The following is a 21,334-nucleotide window of genomic DNA, read 5'->3' as shown; positions in this document are numbered from 1 at the left end:
CAATATTCCACCACTTTCTGAAAATATGCTTGAAAAAGTTAATTACTTTTCATTATGAACTGCACTGTGGAGTCACTGGGAACGAAAAAGAGTAATCCGACAGTTCAAAGTCTTTCTTAGTGAGCTGAATGTATATTGCTGTTCAAGGGTTTGATCCCAAGCAAAGACCTGGAAGACTGTCCCACTTTCACAGGAAGTTCTGCTGCTAGACTGAGCTTTGTTATTGTGGAGTCTCAACAAAAACCCAAATTATTCCTTCAAATATTTGCCATCCTTACAAGCAAACAAAATGGACTTCATGCCTTGCTACAAATTCTAGTCCATTTGTTAGCATTATCCGATATCTGCGTATATAGATATACCCTCTCACCAAGTCTTTAATGGCAATTGGACAGTTTTGCACATCAAAGCTTCAACTCAGATGAAATATTCGTTTTTATTTTAACTCCATAGAGTAAGGAAAGCCAACTCTATTTCATTCAACAGCTACATCTGTGGATGTAGCTTTCAAAATATAACAGGCTTAGAATTAAAAGAGCACTCACTGTTCTTACCAGGAATAATATTGCTGAAATACCAGCCACCTACAGTATACATAATGGAGTCAAAGAACATCATCCAGCACGTCCATCCAAAGGTCATGTATCCTCCTCGTGCTATTGGCTGGTACATGTTATTCCACTGAATTCCTAGTAGTTGTAGTAATAATAATGATTTTTAAAAGGTCAAAGCTAAATCAGTACAGCATTAAATATCACAAACACATCAACAACGTACACATCAAGGGTATTTAAGCACTGACAGAAAAAAGACTGAAGTTAATAACAGTAATCCTAACTGAATAGAAATGAATTGCCATGCCTTTCCAAGCCTCTGGTTAGAGCAGCAGGTGACAGGGCTGCTGAGAAAAATGCAGAGAACTTGCTACAGAAAGGGCTGTTTATGAAGTTTTAGCTGGTCCTTAATTTGGCAAAATAAAAAGAGTTATGACTCTCAGACAAAATACTCCATTAAACTGTTTAATAAATCAGGCTTTGCAACATACTATTGATACTCAAAGAAACGGGTTATGCAAAGTTTCAAGTCATTTATATAAAGTTAAATCTCAAAATTCTGACTAAGGAGTAGGTTTTTGTGTATGTTGACTTTGTTCAGAGGTTAACTGGAACTACAAACACCAACTATCCGAATAATCACTTGATAAAAGTATTCCATTGCAAAAGACATGAAAGGAAGAAACACACACTAGCATTACAGAGAGCTATGGTATTTCTGAGAAGTAAAATAAGAGTAATTAAACCATAGATTTATATAAGCATTGCATTTTCCCCAAAAAGGGGCAACATGCTACTTTGCAATACAGCAGGTCGTGGTATTTTTTCCGCAAGTCTTTTTCTACAATTGTTGAAAAAAGCAGTTTTTCCACAAAGCATTTTTTGCTCCTCTCCCTCATTTCTTCCCCCAGTTATTTTCATGGAAATGGGTGGGGAACATTTTTAAGTTAAGTTTTCTACAACTCTCTCTTCCCATTTTTATAAGCTTCTGTAAGCTTATAAGTATTTTTCCAGCACCTACTCGTTTGAAATATCCATTGTCAACAAAACCAATCTTGCCCTAACAGTAACAAAAGAAAGGGATTCCATTCCGTTATATTTTTAGATACATGTATTTATGTCCTTTACCATTTATCAAGGGCCCAACCATCCACTTCCTAACTTTTCTTCAACTCAAACATCAAGAGAGGCAGCTTCTTACCTTGGGGATAGTAGGGATCACTGGTTAAACTGTGTTGTAACTTGCTACAACACAATGTTTCCAAAGGTTCCCCCTCTCCCCCCAACACTTAAATACAATACAGATTTCTTGTGCGTTTCTGCACCTGCATCATAGCTCTTGGTGAGGATTTCACCAGCTGTCTGCAGACTTGCAGAGACAGGCATCTTGCAACTCCGACTGAGTAGAAAAAGGGTCATATAGGAGAAAGTTATCAGATCCTTTACAAAGGCAGGCCATTTTTTTCTACTATCTAATGTATAACAGTTAATGCAAAAATGGATGCTTATCTTGACTGATTAACATATGTTGTTCTTATTTTGAGCAATATAGTTCTCAAACCTCCATTGATACACATTAGTGCACGTGTGAGCCTACACAAACCTAGTATAAAACTCTCCATTGATATTCCCACCATCTAACAAGCATTAGAGCTGCCACTGACATCAATGACAATTCCTGAGAATTTTCTGTAGGTGCTATGCCCACAGCTTCCTCCACTGGAGAGTGAGAAACAACACGTTCAAATAGGGAAAGAATATTCAGACAGACACTCATCCTTAGGTAGTCCTAAGGAATTTCGCTAAACTTAATTTGGTCTTGCATCTCGAACTCTTTCATCAGCCAAACACACTCACTCAGACATCTCTCAATAGATGTGGAGGAGACTTTCTTCCAACCTGCATTGCCAGTCATAAGACAGAGCAGCACTAAGCCTACTTTAATTTACTGCTAGAAACTAAGTGACACAAGGCTGACTTGTTTCAAGGTGCATCAGAAAGGTTTTTCTCCTCACTTATGATCTCTGCTGCCCACTCATTAGGTTTTTTTTTTTTTCCAGAATCAAGTAAACGGAAAACATTTCCAAATGTAGTTACCTGAAAACATAATTACAAAGCTTTTCTCTAACTGGAGAGCTTACCTATTTCTTGGCCCTCAAAGAATGTAATGAAAAATATTCCTTGCCCAAAGGCAGTTGTAGACAGAAGACACTACAACACCAGAGGAGAAACAGGACATGAACATCAAATAAAACACTTCATTAGCAAGTTCCATAAAATAAAATAACTTGCAATATTAAAAGGCAAACAGAAAATAGTTTACTGTTTCACATAGGCTAATGATCATTTTTACCTTTCAGATTTTAACAATACTCCCCACACACTGCAGTAATATTCGCTCCACTTTAAAGAGCTCCACTGACTTAGTTATTAATGTTGGAAAGCATTATTCAACTTTACCACAAGTTATAGACCAACATAAACCTACCACATATTGAAAACATATAATGCATAACACTGTAACAAGATGCAAAGCAACCTATTTTCTGTAGTAAAAGCACAACCCAGAACTCACAAGAGCCAGAAGAGGGAGAAGGAACACACACTGGGTACTGCATGCCAAAATGGCATTCTTGTGGAAGGAAATAATGATTAATTTCCAATAAGCAACACAAATTAACCATACAGTATCAGAAAAATGCAAAATGGAAAATGATGAAGTTCAGCAACGTAGTAAAATTGTAAATTAAAATCAGTAAATTATATTCTACATTTTCAAGACTATGGAAATGTACAGCATGCTTGGAGAAGCAAGAGATTACAAAAGAAATACTTACTGTAACAATCTGGTTGGTAAAACTCAACTGGTTTTGCAGGACCAACAAAACTATGTAGGGTAAAAAACTGATCATATAGACAAGGCTGGCGCACAGAGCTGCTGTATTGGCACTGCGAAAAAACGCTCCCAACAGATAGCTAAACATAATAACTGCTACTCCAAAATCCAGAAGGAAAAGGAAGATGAGGAAGCTATTGCTGTAAGCAAAGATACCACTCGCTTTTAAAATGATGACTAGAGCACAGCTGCTTATTGTGAGCACAATGACATTCTCCAGAAACCAAGCAAAGAAATGAATGGCTGGATGTACACCCATTGTCTTCATATACTGCAAGACAACATAGCAAAGACATCTTAAAGTTAGGACACAATATTTTTTTGTTGTAAAGCAAAACATGTCACCACCAAGACTCTACTAGACCCCCAAAGGACAATGCTATCTTCACCTTAAATTACTTTTCTCCTTTCCCTTCTCCTGGGCTACCGCCTTCAGTTGTTCTCTTCCAGATCTAAAGCCCAGTTCTGAACCAGAGCTGCTTCTGAGCTTATCATACATAAGCACGAGGAATCTCAGTGCTCAGGCACAACTCTCTTTGTGCATAGGGTTGCAGGATCAGAGATTACAGGGTCCTCCAGTAAGGAGTTTGCCTTCATATACTAAAAAGTATAGAACATATCTACTGTATAAGTGTTCTTCCCAGTCTGTTGTTGAATTGAAAGTGTCATTTTTTTAAAAAACTCTAATCTAACTCACCACATCCTTTCCAAATAGGAACAAATTTACAATCACGTTTCTCTCTCTCTCTCTCTTTTTTTTTTTTAAGCATAGGTAGAAAAACTTCTATTAAATCTCAAATATGTTTGTAAACCTGTATGTATTATCATGGAAATGATTATTTAGACAGGTATGAGGTATCAGCCCTCTTTTTTTAAAGCACAGCATTTGGAAATAAGGTAATGCTATTTCTGATGCATTTTTCATAAGATGATCAAAAGGTACTTTGCAAACAACGTGGAGTTAATGTTTTAAAACATTCCAAAAAGATAGATAAGGCCAATCTTACAAGGCAAAGTTTAGAGAAATTAGATAATTTCCTAGGTTCAGAAAAAAATTCTAATAGTATAAAGAGCAGCATAATTCTTCAAGAAAAAGTAATTGTATTTATCTGTATTTATACAGAAGATATATCATTAAAAAAAATCCTGCCATATGCTTAACACTGGCTGAGACTTGCCATTGACACAATAGTTTTGTCCCCCTTTTCCTGTGTCACCCTCCACCATGTTTCCGATAACTCCATGAAGTACATGGCAAATTTTTAATTTGGTTCAGGACAGATTATCAGATTAGGCCATATATAGTTGCTCTTCAAGAGAGCAAAACATGAAAAAGAGGCCAAAATAAATGTCATTCTAATCATAATTTCATAGGGTATTCTTAGCTATAGATGCACACAGCAGTAGTTAAATGTATTCAGTATCTATGAAGAACAGAATCTCAAACCACCAGGACTCATTCCAAACAACAAATTCCAGCTGCAATTTTTATGAATCTTTTGCTTGTTGCTTTTTTTTTTCTTTGATCTTGAAGAAAATATTTGTTTACTGAGGGGACAGATGCTTAAACTCAAAGCAATAATCTTGTGAATTTGAGTTGGCAGCTAGAACTTGAACTTACCGCCCAGAGGAAACAAGTGAAAACAAAAATAGTTGGATTGTGAGTAATCAGAAGTGCCTCAAAGTGACTTGCGTATTTCAGTACATACTAATAAAGCAATTTTAATTTCAGAGGCTTAGCCTTTCTCTTACCTCTTCAAGGTGAATTTCTCTTTCATAAACCAACTTGCGAACCATGCCGGCCACGGAAACCATCCATGTTAACATCATCATAAGTGGAAAAAAAAATCCTATGTTGTTCAAGAATCTATAAAAAAAAATATGCACAGTTGTCAGCCCCCAAAGCTAAAACATTTTTAAGCAGAATGTTAATATGTTAATACTAGGAGTCTTCTCAAAGGACACATAGGACCGTAAGTGATGAGATGAGCAATACGACTTATTCTTGTTCAGGTCAGATAATTTGCTTATTTATTTTTCACATAACTAGCTAAATATATGTATTAGTACTACGATATACGCCAATAGCAAAACTCATGTAATCCCTCTCGGGGGGGGGGGGGATGAGCCTCCATTCATAGTAAAAGAAAACCTAGATATGTGTCAATTGCAAATGAATACATTGGAGTGCAGGGAGTATCATGAGCCAGTCAACTTTTGCTCCATTGAAACAGATTTCTCACCAGTCACTAAAATTACATAATGATACTCAGGGTGTTAACGATAGTTTTAAAAAGAACCACCCATACTTTTTCTTTTGTTCACATCACCTTACACTATATTTCATCACATAGCAGGCACCAATTCTCAGTTTGTGCATATGATAGCTAAGGATGGAAAGCAAGTTTCTTATTATACTCTAAGCTAGCTTCACAAAACATTGACACCGCCTCTATCCAGCAGGCTACTTCACAGTTAGAAGTTGTTAACAGCTTCTAAGGGGTCGTTTGCTGGATAGAGCTTGGACAGTGTGTTGTGGAAGCATCTCCTCAGCAACACTCCTCATGGTGCGATATTCATGTATCAAACATACTGGATCAATCCTATGCCAGGACATGCATTCACCCATGGCAAAAAATCCAGTGGCTTTCTAAGTCCTCCAGCCAGCTCACTGCTAACCTAATAATATATCGCATTAAAAAAGCAGAAAATTTACTCACAGATCACTGGTATGACAAGGATAAGGCATGGCTTGCACCTGAATTGCTGGCTCTGAGGTATCCATCCCAGTGTGTACCAAAATAATCGCCTTTTCAATCATGTCTTGTAGAGGAACAAATAAATGGTTGTATTTAAACCCATCAGCCGGCAAGTTCTGGGGATGAGATTTCCACGTTGGGTTTTTTATCAAGTCTGTTCTCATGCTATAGAGAACACTAGTTCGAATTGTATATGAAATGTGTCGTGGAAGATTTCTAGAATCTTGTGTCTTGTTCGGCACGTTGAAGATGATACCTGACACAAGAAAGAAAAGTACTTCATTCTCAAGCCTACATAATTTATTTTGTGTGCCTTTTTTTTTTTTTTTTTTTTTTTTTAAACATAGCTAACTCATGGCCAACTATCAAATTACAGTAGGATACACTCATCTGTCAGGACAGGCCTTTTTAAAGGACACTGCTTTCTTGGCCCACACCCGAAAATGGTAGGTTTCATACAGAGATAACTTCTTTCACATTCATATTTAATCACATGATAAATGGGTTTGCAATGATGCTTTTTATCTGAGAAAATTCCTTCTGTGATTTGTCTATTGGAATTGAAGCTTATTCTCCTTTTATCCAGATTTAATCCATTTGAGGGGGACTGATCCCAATTCCACAGTCAAACCAGCTACCACAAAATTTATCCAAAGGATAACAACCCCTGGAAGTGGCTGCAAAAGAAAAAAGTACCAATCCACTGAAGTTGACTCCAATTTTTAATTTCAGATTAAAAATTTCCAATTTTTAATTTATTTAATTAAATAACTGCTGGTTTAACATAGCATAACTTGCATGTTTATTTTCCCTAGCTCTATAATAAGAGATGTGAATGAAAGCTTTATGTGTAGCTGGAAAGATGAAGTCAAATACAGTAAATTGACTATTTGCTTATTGGATGTTCGAGACATTTTATGACTTCTTGATGAATGTGAAAAGCTGATCTTTTTCCTTAGAAAAGGAGGCAGATCTCTCACCTACCACTTGGCTCTCAAAAAGACAAAAGTTATAGAATACTCTAGTCTTTGCCATACAGCTTATTTTTTCAACTGGCTAAACACATTTCCCCGTTCAGGTAAGCAATTATTTTTTTTTTTTTTTTTTTTTTTTTTAAGAACTTGCATGAGGCTAATAAGGCTGCAAAGAGACAGGAAAACAAGGAAAAATTCAGCTACAGTTTCACATCTTACTATGGAAAGGAATATATGCCTGCATCTGAACATGTGATACTGACATATTGAACACATTAGGAGCATTAAAATGCCATCTTCCCTGTTCTTTTTAAGCATGCAAGGAGATTATGAGGTCACAGTTTTGAAAGTAAGCAAGATGTATGTTGGCATATGATCCTCCCCTATGTAAGTGCACACAAAATGGATCTACAGCATGACAATTCAATTTCCCGAGGGCCAGGATCCCCCCCATCAGCCTCCTCCTTTCAAGGGTCAAGCAATTTCATTCCCTACAACGATACTCTGGAGCAGCTCTCCTTCTCCCATGCCGTGGTCTGTTGGCTTTATACTGACGCAGGGTGGCCACTTCCACCCTCTGCAAGGGCATGTACTGCGTGGATGACAGAAAAGGCACAGGATTCCAGGCTGTTATTCTTCTATATATCTTTAGTACAGCTTTAATGTTTCATTCTAACTGCTTTGATATGATTTCTGTTGTGAAGGAGTCCAGGGAGACAATCAAAAAACCAAAACAATTAGGGGGAAAGAAAAAATTATGGCACACCTTGTATTGACTTAAACGGGGACAGTATTGTTTGCTTTCTTTAGGAAAGGCTACACGCAACTTTAAAAGCATTTCACATCAGAAGAGAAAGTGCATATAATGATAAAAACATTGTCTTTTCAACTCTTTGCAGTGCCATTAATTGATTCTCATCAATAAGCATGTTATGCAGGAATAGGATAAAGTGTGTAATTCCCGAGAGGAAAAAAAATAACATCAGTTGCTTAAGAATTAATTTACTCTGAATAAACATGTTAATTTCTCTGAGGTGTATAAGAATGATACTTAGAAAAAAAAAAAAAATCTTCTTTCCCCTTTTTGTGAAGCCAAAAAATATGAAAATTAAAATGCAAAAGGAGAAAAATGAGCTGGTTTTGTCATACTAAGTAGTCAAATTTCTTCAGTAGTGTGTATTTTTTCAGCTTTTTATTCTATTATTTATTAAACGTTTATGATTCTTATTTTCCATACCATATTTCATTAGAAATAACAGACTCCAAGGATTCATTATGGAACTCTACAACTAAAACAACAATATATTTAGTTTTACCTGCATATTTTATAGCACTCAGATGTTAGGGAATATCTGTATAAGATAAATTGTGCACTATTTTGCCTGTACTATATGTGTTTCCATATATACTTTGAAGTTGTGTACGCTTAACCAAACTTAAGAAACAGACAATGACGTTTCTACAAAGCCTGGCATTTTCTGTCAATATACTTTTAAAATAAGATACTTACTAGCCAAAAAATTATTTTGCTGCATGAGTTCATGAGCCTTCTCCTCCAATTTCTCAACAGATTCAAAAGGCTGGAAACGATCCAGTAATACACAGGAAGAGATATTTACTAAGAACTGTGACAACAGGTCAATCTGTTTAGTTGCTGAGCTGTTGAGCATCTTGTCCATTGTAGTTTCTAAGAAGAAGAAACAAATTGGACTGCTTTAGTTTTAATGAATTAAACAGAACAGAAAGGTATGTTCTCTCCTGCACATCCTGTAGGAATAAATACCTTTTGTAAAAAAGACATTTAGGGAATAGTTTTCAAAAACAGAAATATTAGTGTGATCTTATGGAAACGTAGTTCTTGGCGATTCAGGGGCTTCTATATGTCCCCAGCCACATTTCCGTTCAATTTCACTGCAAAAGGACAAGTAAGAAGCTCTAGGAAAAAAGGCCGCATCCACAAAGTCATAACTTTGACGGGACATACAACATTTCCATACCCTGCCGTAACTACTCTCACCAATGCAAGAGAATTGCTCCATTTGGAACATCTTAGAACAGAGACCTGCCTTTTTCTTCTAGTGACCCACTGACTAGGTCTTACCTCCTTAACATGGCAAATGTCTCAAGTAGATTGTCACATAGGGCATAAGCATGTTGATTGAAGCCATACATTTGAAAAGCATCTCAATAAAACTAGAATCTCTCTGTTTTGACATGGATTTTATTTATGGATCCAGCATGAATGTACACACTGCACCAAGGCTTAGGTCCCAAAAACACCAAACCTTTGGAGGAATTCAGTCCTCCATCCATTCTTAGAGATTTGTTCTAAACATTTGAAGGAATAAGCAGGACAGCATGAGCTAGAAACAATCTTACTTCATCTGAATGTCATAGAAACATCCAGATTTCTCAGGTAATGAATAACAACCTATAGAATATCCAATATAAGCTTCCTTCTTTAGTTTTTCAAGGCTCACTTGAACACACAGGCTTTAAAAAGGGTAGGTGATGACTTCCTCTCCCCTTTGATAACAGTGATGATAGACAGACAGATCATGGATCATAAATATTATCCAGCAGCAGTGCAGCAAACATTATAGCAGAAAAGCAGATAAGCAGAAACACGTATGGAGTAAACTGGACAAGAGGCAACGCTACCAGCAAGAAGAGATTAAAAAAAGATCATGAGGAGAGGCGGCAGAGGAACTGATAGTCTAGACCTCAGAAGACAAGCAAGTAACGACAGGGTTAATTGATGGGTTGAGAGAAAACAGCACCAAATATAGATATTATATATGTCTGTTTACCACTATCTTTCAGGAAGGAACTACAAAGGAAATACATATGCTGACACTTGTCTTGCAGCATCAGAGAATAGAATATTTCTAATATTAACCCCAAGGTAATAGAGTTCAGTTTTCATATACAATATATAAAATTAACCCTATATATGTACACATATATATACACATACACAAACACGCACTCACATATACAGGAAAAAAAATCAGAAACTTCTTCACTAGATGATCTTTATAAGACCTTAAGTTGAAATAAATCAAAAGTTAACTTAAAGTAATCCTTTCTTGTGACTTAACAGTTACGTTTTTAGCATATTACTTTACTGTTTGCTTGGAGCATGGCACAATTAAATGTTTCTGAAAGTAACATACTGTTTTTTAAAATCTGCATGAACCTCTCTCTCTGGTATAGAAATAACATTTTAATTTATGAAAACATATAACCATGGAGAAATTTTAGAATATATAGCAATATTTAGACATTTAGAATATAGTTATCTAAGACTGTCCACCTCCTATTTTTCTCATTTATAAATGCAGCAATCACAAGTAACAAACTTGGCAGAGCTGCTTTTAATATCTTTGTATTTCATTAAAAATAAATCTAGCCTTCACCTCCCACTTGGCATGTTTAGCCAATACTCAAGTAAAGTGGAAGGAAAATAATTGTTTTCTACACAACTGCTAGGTAGAAGTGATTTTTAAGCAAAAGGTTGCAAGAAGAATAAATTGGAATAAACTGGTCATGAATGAATTTAGGTTGGAAATTAGGAGGAAGTCTCTAGTTACCAGGTGATTTCAGTTGAGGCATAGCTTTCAGTAATGAGGTTAAAGCTATTTGTTTGCTTCCAGATGTATACAGTACCATTTCATTAAAATGAGGTCAGGAGAGTAGCAGCATGAAGGAAAGCTGCTCAGCTTTGTTTTCCTGCCCTGCTATATCCAAGGTCACATGTAACCCTTTGTAAGGGGAGATTCCTTGGGAGTAAGAAGAGTGCACATCTGGGAGACACCACTAAAGAACAAGATGAAGCGCAGTGTCCTGAGACACTTTCCAACAGAAGTTGCAGGGCAAATGAAGCATCACTAAAACTGTTAACCATGTTTACTTCACCATTGTGGTGAAGTAAAAAGATACACGAGCACCTAGGATTTGGGCATAATTAGAAGCCAGCTTAATGTGAGTGAAGATATAATAAACCAAGGGAATATTTGCTTTAGACAAACATGTATTTGCAAGACAAATACATAATTACACAGATTAGGTGATTTTAGAAAACTTGAGCTTTAGATGGAAATAAACAGACTGTGAGTGGTAAAACCAATAACATACGTGGATACATTTAAGACTTAATTAGATCCAAGCAAGATAATTACACAACTAAAACACTGATGCAGTATAAAAGTAATGAAATTTAAAAAAAACATAAGAACAGAGGTTTACAAGTAACAGCTGTACATGATTATAGACTAATAAAATGATCAAAAAGCATATATGTAAAAAACAGCATAAAAAGAAGACGGTATAGTCATTTTTCAAATAGCCAAGTGACAAAATTAATTTATAAAAAGTAGTACGAAGTACTAGTGCAGAACAGTGCCTAGGCACAGAATAAAGTCTGATAGCTGATTTGTATGACATGGACCAAGATCAGTTTAACAAAGACATACGTGCTATTGTGATCTACAGCCTGTATTGATTTTTAGTTTTCATATGAGGTTAACTTTATTGACTGTATTAACTAGAATTTCTTAATTTTAATATAAGCTAGCTATTCTACTTAAATGATTTCCTGTATTCACGGTCCAGCATTATAAACCGTTAATTGCATATTGGCAAATACGCCAATTCAAAAGCCACAGCTTAACAAACATATACACAGACTTCTGTGAGGACATTGTCTGCAACAGTGAAGACAGACCTGACAACTCAAGAGATGCTGTTGAGTTATCTATTTAATGAAATATTATTTGCCCATGACCTATCATACAGCTCCCTATGTTAAGCCCTTATAAAATAAATTCATCTGTTACTCAACTAATATATGGGGACAGATATGTTTCCAGCCGACCTTATGGGTTAAAAGGCTTGTTCTTTCTCCCCTCTTGCTATCTTTCCAATTGCCGGATTTTTTTTTTACTTTAACTCTATTGTGGTCCAGCTTCAACGCTAGGGGTGAACAGTGCCTGACCCAGACTGGCTTACAGTTCAATGGTTACGTGAATCTTCCTGAGAGATGGCTGATGCAAGTTTCAGTCCCTCAGCCTAAGAATACCGAGCCCAGATCTCTTACTTTCTGGATTGAATTCTGCACGCCACTTTCCATGTTTCTTAGTGAAAGCGTGCGCACCCATTGAAAGCCTTCAACTGTAGCCTTCAGATCAAGGCCATCAGTTTCTGTTAAATCTCATATCCTGTAGGTACAAAAGGAAAGCCAAGAACGTGAGCTCACCCCAGTCATGATGTTGTCAGCTAAGGGCCAAAGCAGAATTTAAGACTGAGAGTAAAAAAAAAAAAAAAACACAAAAAAACAAAACAAAAGCAAACACACACCTCACACAGCGTTTTGGGCATCTCCTGCTTGGAGACAGGTACCTAAATCCAGCACAAATTGCATTTAAAGTTATGTAACCTTTTTATTATTTCTGTTCTACAGACAAAGAATTAAGTCTAGACATAATCTGCACTGCTAGAAAAAATGATCTTTACAGCAATGAGGGCCTCACAGCCCCTTTGTGGAAGCATGTGAGAGCTCATCACAGCCCGCCCCCATCAAACCGCTGAAACAGATGTGCTTGGTTCATAACTATCCTAATGCTCACTGATAAAAAACTGCACAGGTCTTTCATTTCTACCATTACCCTCTTTTCTGAGGATCATCCAGCTTCCTTAGTGTATGACTTCACATTTTCTATTATTACATTTCATTCCACTTCTTTTTTCTCCAGACTCAAAATTCTTAAGGTCTTAAAAGGCATTAAAATGCATGCCTTTGTGTGGATAGTTTCTCCTAACACTGTCAGCAACAATTTAATTAGCATTCTACTTACTGACAGAGGAACTTTTTTTATTATCAGATTCTTTTAAAATCTTTAAGTAAGTTAACTTTCCAGCATAATCTGTCATCCTTTTTTTTTTTTTTTTTGGTCCTTGCATGCCCAAAATTACTCATAACACCCCCACCTCCTCCAATATAAGCTATTTTCCCTGTGATATCTGTCAGGCCCCGAGAACATCCTCCCGCTCCTGGGGGATTTGGCTGCTGTGGCTCAGGACCAACACAGAGAGGATACAGCCACAGGCAGCCCCACCAGGGGACACTGCCAGATAGCCCCATGGGGGCATCTTGGGGGACCACTCCCTTCCCATGGGAGCTGCAGCCAGCCTGTGTATCATCTCTCATGCTTTCCTGAGGTTCAGGGAGATCACTAAGATCACTTGTGATAAAAGGAGAAAGATACAGACAGCTTTTGCTTGTCTTGATCAAACACATATTGCATGCAATTGTTTTTTTTATTTATTTCCATTTAAAGCATATGTTTCCTTCAAAATTTACTATCAGAAATTACGATCTAATAAAACTGTAGCTACCAAGATCACTTCTCCCTTCCTTCTTAAATATAGCTCCTATATTTATAGCTCCTCTATGACAGTTCGCCACTTCTAATTTGTTATCAAATTTCTAATTCAATATTTCAGCTCTTTTAATATTCTAAAATGGAAGTGGCGCAGTCCCCCGGGGTGGGGGGGGGGAACAATTAAAAATATTTGAGACAAATTCAACAAGACAACTCAAAGACAAGTACTTCAGTATCATCTAAGTAGGGACAACATTCAATTTCAACTAAACATAGCTCTAAGTTTAAGATAAGTAGACTTACAAAGTCTAACGAGGTAATTGGTGCCTGCACTTTCACATACATACCATATACTTGCATCTTCTCAATGAGCTTTCCCATGTCAATATTCAAGTGACTTTCTACAAAACGTTTTATGAAATTGTTCTGCAGTGCTTCCTAAAATAAGAAACATTAGAAGATGTTACAGATCATGTTAATCCTTGCTAAAGAAATATAAAATATACCCATTGATTCATGTTCGATTCCCTTACAAAGACTTCCCGCATGACACCAGAGAAGTCACTTAACCTCTCCGTGTCTTCAGTTTTCATCCATTAATGAGGTTAACTCCACCCACCTAAAATAAACAATATGGTATATATAACCCGTGGCTGTACACCCACTGTCTTTCCTTGCTCCAGATATTTTAACTGTGAGTCAGTTCTAATGTTCCTGCAAGTCTACTGGAACTAAACCCCTCCCTCCCTGCCGTAAGACTTCTGGGGCATTGTTCTATTAGCCCTGGCAGCAGTAAAATAAACATCTTTTAAAAATTGGCATCTGGGAATTCTTTTCATATCGTTTCCACTACTTTATCTCATTCGCTAAGTTCTAAGGGGAGAAAAAATTGTTAGCTCTACAAGCGCATCCGGGGAACTGAAAGTGTAATGAATGATTACTAGTAATATTCCTTAACAGAACTTAAAGTAACAGTCCTATTGATGATGTATGAGCCACAACCAGATTCATATACTTTAGGGAAAATGTAACAGCTATGCATGTTTTTAGAATTAAAATATGGTTTAAAAATATGTATTATTGAGGAAAGTAAGGTAAAGGGACACAAAAATATATAGAATGAGGGACAGCAGTAACAAGCTTTTAATTTTTATTTATTTAAAAACAGTCACTACTTTCCACATCAATTATATCAGCTGTATACACTGTTGGGAAAAAACAAATGATAATCAAGTAAGCTGCATAAAATATTTTATTTCCTACAAATTTAAACTGCATAAAGCTTGCAGGTGTACCTACTTGGTTTACTCCCCTTATTGCTTTGTAATAGTGGATGTAGTGAGGTAACATTGCTTGAAAATATTTTCAACTCGGAAGGTTTCTCAATATCACACTATAGGCTCAAAACCTAAAGCAAATCTACCTCTTTTTCACCTCTTTTCAAACTTACAGCCAGATAGGCTATCAATTTTATACGTATGGAAACGTCACATAAATCACGTAGCAAGCAACTAGAAAGCAGGAAGCCATCCCGCAGTTCCCAAACCTGTAGCCGAGAGACCATGAGGCCTTTTCCATTGTTTTTAAAAACCTCAGACATCCTAAGCCACATCTGAGAATAAGTCTTCAAGTTTTCCACAAACGCAAAAGTGAAATTGGCCTGGGGAGAGAGAGGAAGGAAAAGGGGAAGAAAAAAAAAAAGACAAGTGAAATAAAAACTGCACATAGCAAATCCTGCAGAAACAGGAAAAAGGTTTCAGATCTTCTGCAACTCCTTTCCATTTCACTTTGACAGTTAGCCAGAAAGACATCCGTGTTTTCTTTCTTCTCCTTAAGAAATGAAAGGTATTTGTTGCAGTCTCTGAATACCAGACAAATCAAAGAAAAGGCTTCCTACAGCATTTGTGTTTCCTATCTGAAGGATTATAAAGATCTATTTATTTTATAATATCTCCTTCATACAGAGAGATGCTTTAGAAAGACAGCTAGGAACATATTTAAAAGAGAGTCTCTGCAGACCTTTGGGGCCTTCTATTAGTTGTTGTATATGTAACACATGAAGTTGCCTGTACATATCGTTAGGGTAGAAAGTTGGAAACATGGTCTGGATCATAAAGACAGCTAACCAGAAGTACTGCATTTTCAAAGCACTTGCAGAACAAGACTTGACCATAGCAAAATATCCTCTGTCCAGTCAAATACAAGCTTTACATTCTCTCTCAACTTACTGGCAAACGACCATCAATTCTATTCCAGCCAACAGGAAACCACAAGTGTTCTCAAGATTAGAAAATATTGCAGTATCTTTTTGTTTAAATTGGTATCATCAGTCACATAAGTGTATTTAAGAACTAGATCTCTCCATTATTATATTACGGTGTTAATTATGGTAGTGTTATTATGGTAGAGATCGTGACATTTCCCAGCAAAGAGTTTCTGCACTGACTTATGAACCACAATTTGGGACTACACTTTTTGTAATAACTCCTACTGAGAGTACATAGTTTTTCCCCTACTTGAAGGGCCTTTTGCAGAAGCCCACTCCTAGCACTCAGCTCTCATTCTCTCCGAGAGGGGCATACCTAACCATCAGGCAAAATGGGAGAATGTTTGTGGTTGTCCTTTCTTCCTATTTGTAGCACAGTAGGTCCTAAAGAAACCTTGCAGCCACTTTCATTTTCCTGAAGGAATTTATTCATTCAACTTAAATGAAATTTCCTAGTTCACCTTCCAAAGGGAAAGGGATGCTAAACGTTAAACTGCAGTTTTGCATCAAGTTGGCTAAACAAGTTCTCCTGTTAACAAGCAACACAGAAACCCCGTGGCCTGAAATCCCAGGCTTGAACACTAGGATTATATAACTCTCTGACTAGGCAGGATGGTGACAAGTTGAGGGAGATGAGAAAGGCTGCAAGACTTCCACTTCCCCAGGGCAGAGCAAGCATAGGCCACGCTGGAACATGATGAATCAAATTTTCAGACATCATTAAAAACGGTTAAATGGAGTAGCTCATCACAGAGCTCAGAAGAGCTCAGATCTCAGTGCTTCTTGACTTCTGAGCAGCACAAAGGACATTTTTCCCAAAATTACTTTTAACGAGCCACAGTAACCATAATATGTTTGTATATCATACAAAAAGCCAAAAAAAACTTCTACAGCATCATAGATGGTTGAAAAAGATGAGAACTTCATACAATATAGAAGCTTATTAGAAACAAGTTAAAAAGCAGCCCAAGGGGTCAAATGTTTGCAGGGGGTAAAGAGATTAAAGGTAGCATATTGCAGAGTGATTAAATACATATTGCCTATCTAAAAAAAGGCTTGAGAAAGACCATATGCATGCACACATATGCACACAAACACACTACACAGCAGGGAAGCTATTAGAAAGCATCCTTTAAAAAGCTGAAGTTGAATCCATGTGAGGTGAGAAAACAAGAATGGAATAACAAATCAACACATGAAAATTGTTTTTATTTATATTTGTTTGGTTTCTCATTCACCACAGTAGCCTCAGGGAAATTCCCAAACCAGAAGCCTTCTACATGGAGGACACTTCAGAGAACCTATCTCAAATTGAAGTAGCAGTAAAGGTGGTCATATAACTTAACAAAATGAACAACGACTAATTTCCAGGACTAGGTAATATCCAGCCAAGAATTTTGAAAGAATTCAATGATGAAATAGTTGAAGTATTCACTGTAGTATAACCTCTTGATTAAAATTGCCTTGGTATTAGGGAACTGGAGGATAATAAATGCAATGCTATTCACAGAAAAAGATGCAGGGGGACCCAGGGGACTACAGACTAACTCTGAAATCTTTACTAACTGAATTATAATTCTGCTATAACAAATAATAATAAGTTACAATGAAGAACAGTAGTGGAAAAAAGAAATAAATATAGTCAGGAGTTACAATGTGGGATTTTTAAAGAGAAGGTGTGCCTCAATTTTCTGGTGAGGTTATAGAACACGTGAATGAGAAAGAAGCTGTTGATACAGAATACCTCACCATAGGTGCCAAGCATGCAAAGAGTTTCCATAAACTCAAAAAGCAAAAGAACAAATTATGACAGTGAAGTCATGGCAAGCCTTTGAGCCACGAGTCATGGGAAGCTGGTATAGTATTTGCAGGAAGCATCACTGGACTGCTATGTTCATCAGCTCTTCCTACGCATACTTTGCCAGCTAAATTCAGTGAGCAGACCTGGGGCAGGATGAACCCTTAATCTAACCTGGTAAAATGACTCCTGTGAGCTCAAGTTCTAATGATTAGCTACACTTTGATGTTTAATAAGAATTTCCTTGAAGTTCTCCTCTTCCTGATAAATGAAGACGTAGTAAGATAACTAGTCTTTGTAACATCCAGGTTGGACATTGTCCGATTAAAATTAGAGTGTTGAATATCAACTGTAGTCCTGTCTTGTCCGAGTACGTGTACACTTCTTTCTGATGTATGCACATATAGCAGTGCTACTTTGAGCTCATTTAACTACCTTTATAATGACAACTTAGCAGACTGATAAGTCAGGTGTGCTCATGCAAAACCAGGCAGGCAATGCAAGTTTAGAATAAGAACTTTCTCAACTCATCATCAGTTTTCTAATTTTAATGGACAAAAAGACAGGAAAGTGAAATTAATTCAGCAGACTTTCTTTTAAAGTATCCTGCTATACTTACATATACATTCTGATTGTTGCAATTAGAAAGAAATAGCATGAAATCTTCCTAACGTGATTTCTTGTACATAACATCAATTCTGAGAATCTTTTAAAACACGAAATAGTTTCAGCTCATCAGTGGCAAAAATTCTGCTGTGAAAACAGGGATCAAAGACTGCACACTTGGTCTTTGAACTCCTGGCTGCCAGTAGTCACTGAGTGTGGCTGCTATCAGGCAGCATTCTGACATGCACCTGTGACGGTCAGGGTTCTCCTGCACAACAAATGGTTGATTTCTAGGGAGGTTAAACCAGGGACCTCACAGCTCCAAAGTATAGTTAATAACAGCCTTGAAATGAAATACTCCATGTGAAGAACTCATGGAAAATATCTTAATATGCAAAAGGCCTTTTCAGCTTTAATCCTCTACTTCCTTCTTCTAGTAGATAGCTACCATATGTTTATATAGTCCAAAGGAAATTAAAATTTCTATTTCAACTGCAGTAGATTTGACTGGATAAGGGCAACAGGACTGGTTTTAGTACCTCTGTTTGAGACACTCGGGCCAATATTTTGCATTTAAACTTTGTTTCTCTTCAGGCAATAATTGATAAGCTCGTGTACTATAACAAATTCAAAAAACTGCTGTAGAAGCTTTTCTATTAGTTTCATACTTAACAAGCAATTATAGATGTATATCTGTATATAGATCTAAGGGTTTGGGGTTTTTTGGTGGGTGGTGTAGAGCGTTGCACAGAATCCTGCATAAGCAGATGGAACGTTTTTTGGGGTCTAAGAATATCAATAGGCATTGTTCTAGAAGCATCTACCAGAACCTTTGTATTGTTCCAGAGCATAAACAAGAATGTAAGCACATTTTCTTTTAAAGCCATTTGGTATTCTGAATTCCATCTTGATGTCATTAAAAGATCTGTAGAGGAACACAGCGTATGTTAGGAGATTTATCTGTTTCAGATTCTCTTAAGAAAGTGGTTTTGTCTAGTTAATTGGCAAACTAATATAGAAGTGCATTATTCTCAGTGTCACTATAATACAGAATGCAATTATACATTCAGAAAGATTAGGAATTTTTATCATTTATCACAACTCATTCTTTATAGAATTTGCATCTATAAAAGTCAAAAAAGTTTCATTTTTAGCTGACTCAAATTTTAAAATGATTTATATTCAACTCCACAGAGAAATGATCTGTTGCCCAAACCAAAATATTTAACTGCAAAATACAAAATCACTGAAACCCTATTTCTGATTCACAGCAGAAACTATAAACTACCAAGTATCGAATATGTGCCATTTCACTTAGTCCCTCCTCCCCCCCCCCCCCCCCCCCCCCCCAAAAAAAAAACTATCTTACATTTTCAGGTATAAATCAGGATACCACAATGTACTCCTTTTACATGGAAAATAGTCAGCATCTCATTTAAAGTTATAGCAGTCTTTTTTTGTGTACCATTTACAAGCAGTAATGCTATTTCCGTATTTTAAGCGAACCTAAATGACCATTCTTCAATAAATATTCCAGAACAAGAATCATTTGCAAGACAAACGCAAAATTTGCAGAGAACTCTAAGCCGAACTTACCGTAAGTTATCATTCTTTCTATTACTTAAGTGCCTCAAAGTCAGTCACAAACTAAAACTAAACGATTGTACCAGTCATTGTAGACAATCATATTCAATATAGTATATGTACTCAAACAAAACTGGACGTAGTAAAATTGTTGAATAAGTTATCAGTATCTGCTTCAAACCACGCATACATGGCAGCTCAGACAAAAACATTCATGCTCAGGAAGGAAACCGGGATGCATGATAGCTCCCCCCCCCCTTTTTTTTTTTAATACAATTCTGTCAAAATCTCTGAATGCATTTTCCTTCCTGGGGCTTCCCTTCCCCACAGCTCCCTATGCAGCTCCTTAGAGTTCTTTTCTTAAGGAGGAGTTGTTGACAAAAGCTCACTAGCAATACGTACATCCTATGTTTTGCCATAGCATGACTCACTACACTTCTGCTAGTTTTCTTCCTAGTCTTTTTGTGTATGGTTTAAGGGACTTTGAACAAAATTCTCCTTTTCACAGTGAAATGAAACCACTGTAACAAGTGGGTCAAAACTTAACAGAAATATTAACTCTGGATCAGGGTGGATCCAGTTTTCCTAAAGGTGATTATCACACTGTTTCTACCTACCTCGAAAGTGGACCTTTAAAAACGAAGTACCAAAATAAGATCAATAAATAGAGACGGTGTTACAAATAAAACTTTTTTCTTTTGATACTCACCTTCTCTATCACCAGGTCAATCATGTTGATGTTTGAATTGTACAGTATCTTCCCATGTAATAAAGGTTTCAGGAAAGTCCATACTAACGCCCCATTAGAAGACTGTAAAATCTCCTGATAAAGCTTCAAGCAAAATGGAGCTGAAGGAAAAAAAGGATCATATTTAAGAAACAACACAAGCAATTTTTTTTAAACAAAAAAAGTACGAGTTTTAATAGCAGGGTGCCAAATACCATCAACTGTCACTGAGCAATCACTACAGGTCCCTGAATAGAAATACTTTATTCAGGCTTTGATGCTGTTGACAATGCAAAACTTTAAACGTAAAACAAGAAGAGAGAAATTGGAGTCCAAAGAGCTTCTCACATTTGTCAAAAGCAATTTGTGAACTGCATCTATACTAAAGGCTGCATTAGTGCATTCTGGAGTGGAAGGTTATATGCAAAATTCCTATGCTCAAAATGACTGCTAAGAAAAGAGTCACCTTAAAAAAGACCATAGAACTGAAGTCACCTAAGCAACCAAACTCACTCCAGACCCTCAGCTGATCTATAACTTCATTTCCCTATTTAAGGGATAGGGATAGTTCTTCATAAATACAGACTTTATCTGTATAACATAATAAAAATCAATGAAAACGCAGAGGAAAAATATGGCTTAAAACCCCGATTTTTAACTTCTTGATTTGAAAAGTCTATTAAATTCACCTTTCCATTCCTTAACTAAAAATTGCGTTTCTACCTCATCCTAATGCACCTCACCTGGTCCAAGCAACAGCCCGCAACAGCCCCCAGGACACCCTGCC

The 21,334-nt window shown here is 36.7% G+C and overlaps 1 protein-coding gene across 1 annotated transcript in view; it reads right to left on the bottom strand.

The window, feature by feature from the left end:
- ABCA13 (ATP binding cassette subfamily A member 13) overlaps positions 1-21,334 on the bottom strand; it is a 204,331-nt gene that overhangs the window by 113,251 nt on the left and 69,746 nt on the right. Inside the window, exons 21-29 of the mRNA XM_068933822.1 lie at positions 20,530-20,669; positions 15,113-15,226; positions 13,914-14,004; positions 8,694-8,870; positions 6,171-6,465; positions 5,203-5,317; positions 3,392-3,721; positions 2,696-2,765; positions 555-689 (exon numbers count right to left, since the gene is read on the bottom strand). Coding sequence (XP_068789923.1) covers positions 555-689; positions 2,696-2,765; positions 3,392-3,721; positions 5,203-5,317; positions 6,171-6,465; positions 8,694-8,870; positions 13,914-14,004; positions 15,113-15,226; positions 20,530-20,669 — 1,467 coding nt within the window. The remainder of the gene's footprint in view (positions 1-554; positions 690-2,695; positions 2,766-3,391; positions 3,722-5,202; positions 5,318-6,170; positions 6,466-8,693; positions 8,871-13,913; positions 14,005-15,112; positions 15,227-20,529; positions 20,670-21,334) is intronic.

The sequence above is a fragment of the Struthio camelus genome, chromosome 2 (genome assembly GCF_040807025.1).
Source record: "Struthio camelus isolate bStrCam1 chromosome 2, bStrCam1.hap1, whole genome shotgun sequence".
Lineage (NCBI taxonomy): Eukaryota > Metazoa > Chordata > Aves > Struthioniformes > Struthionidae > Struthio > Struthio camelus.
Note: the sequence above shows the minus strand (reverse complement) of the source record. Positions and strands in the feature narration are given on the sequence as shown.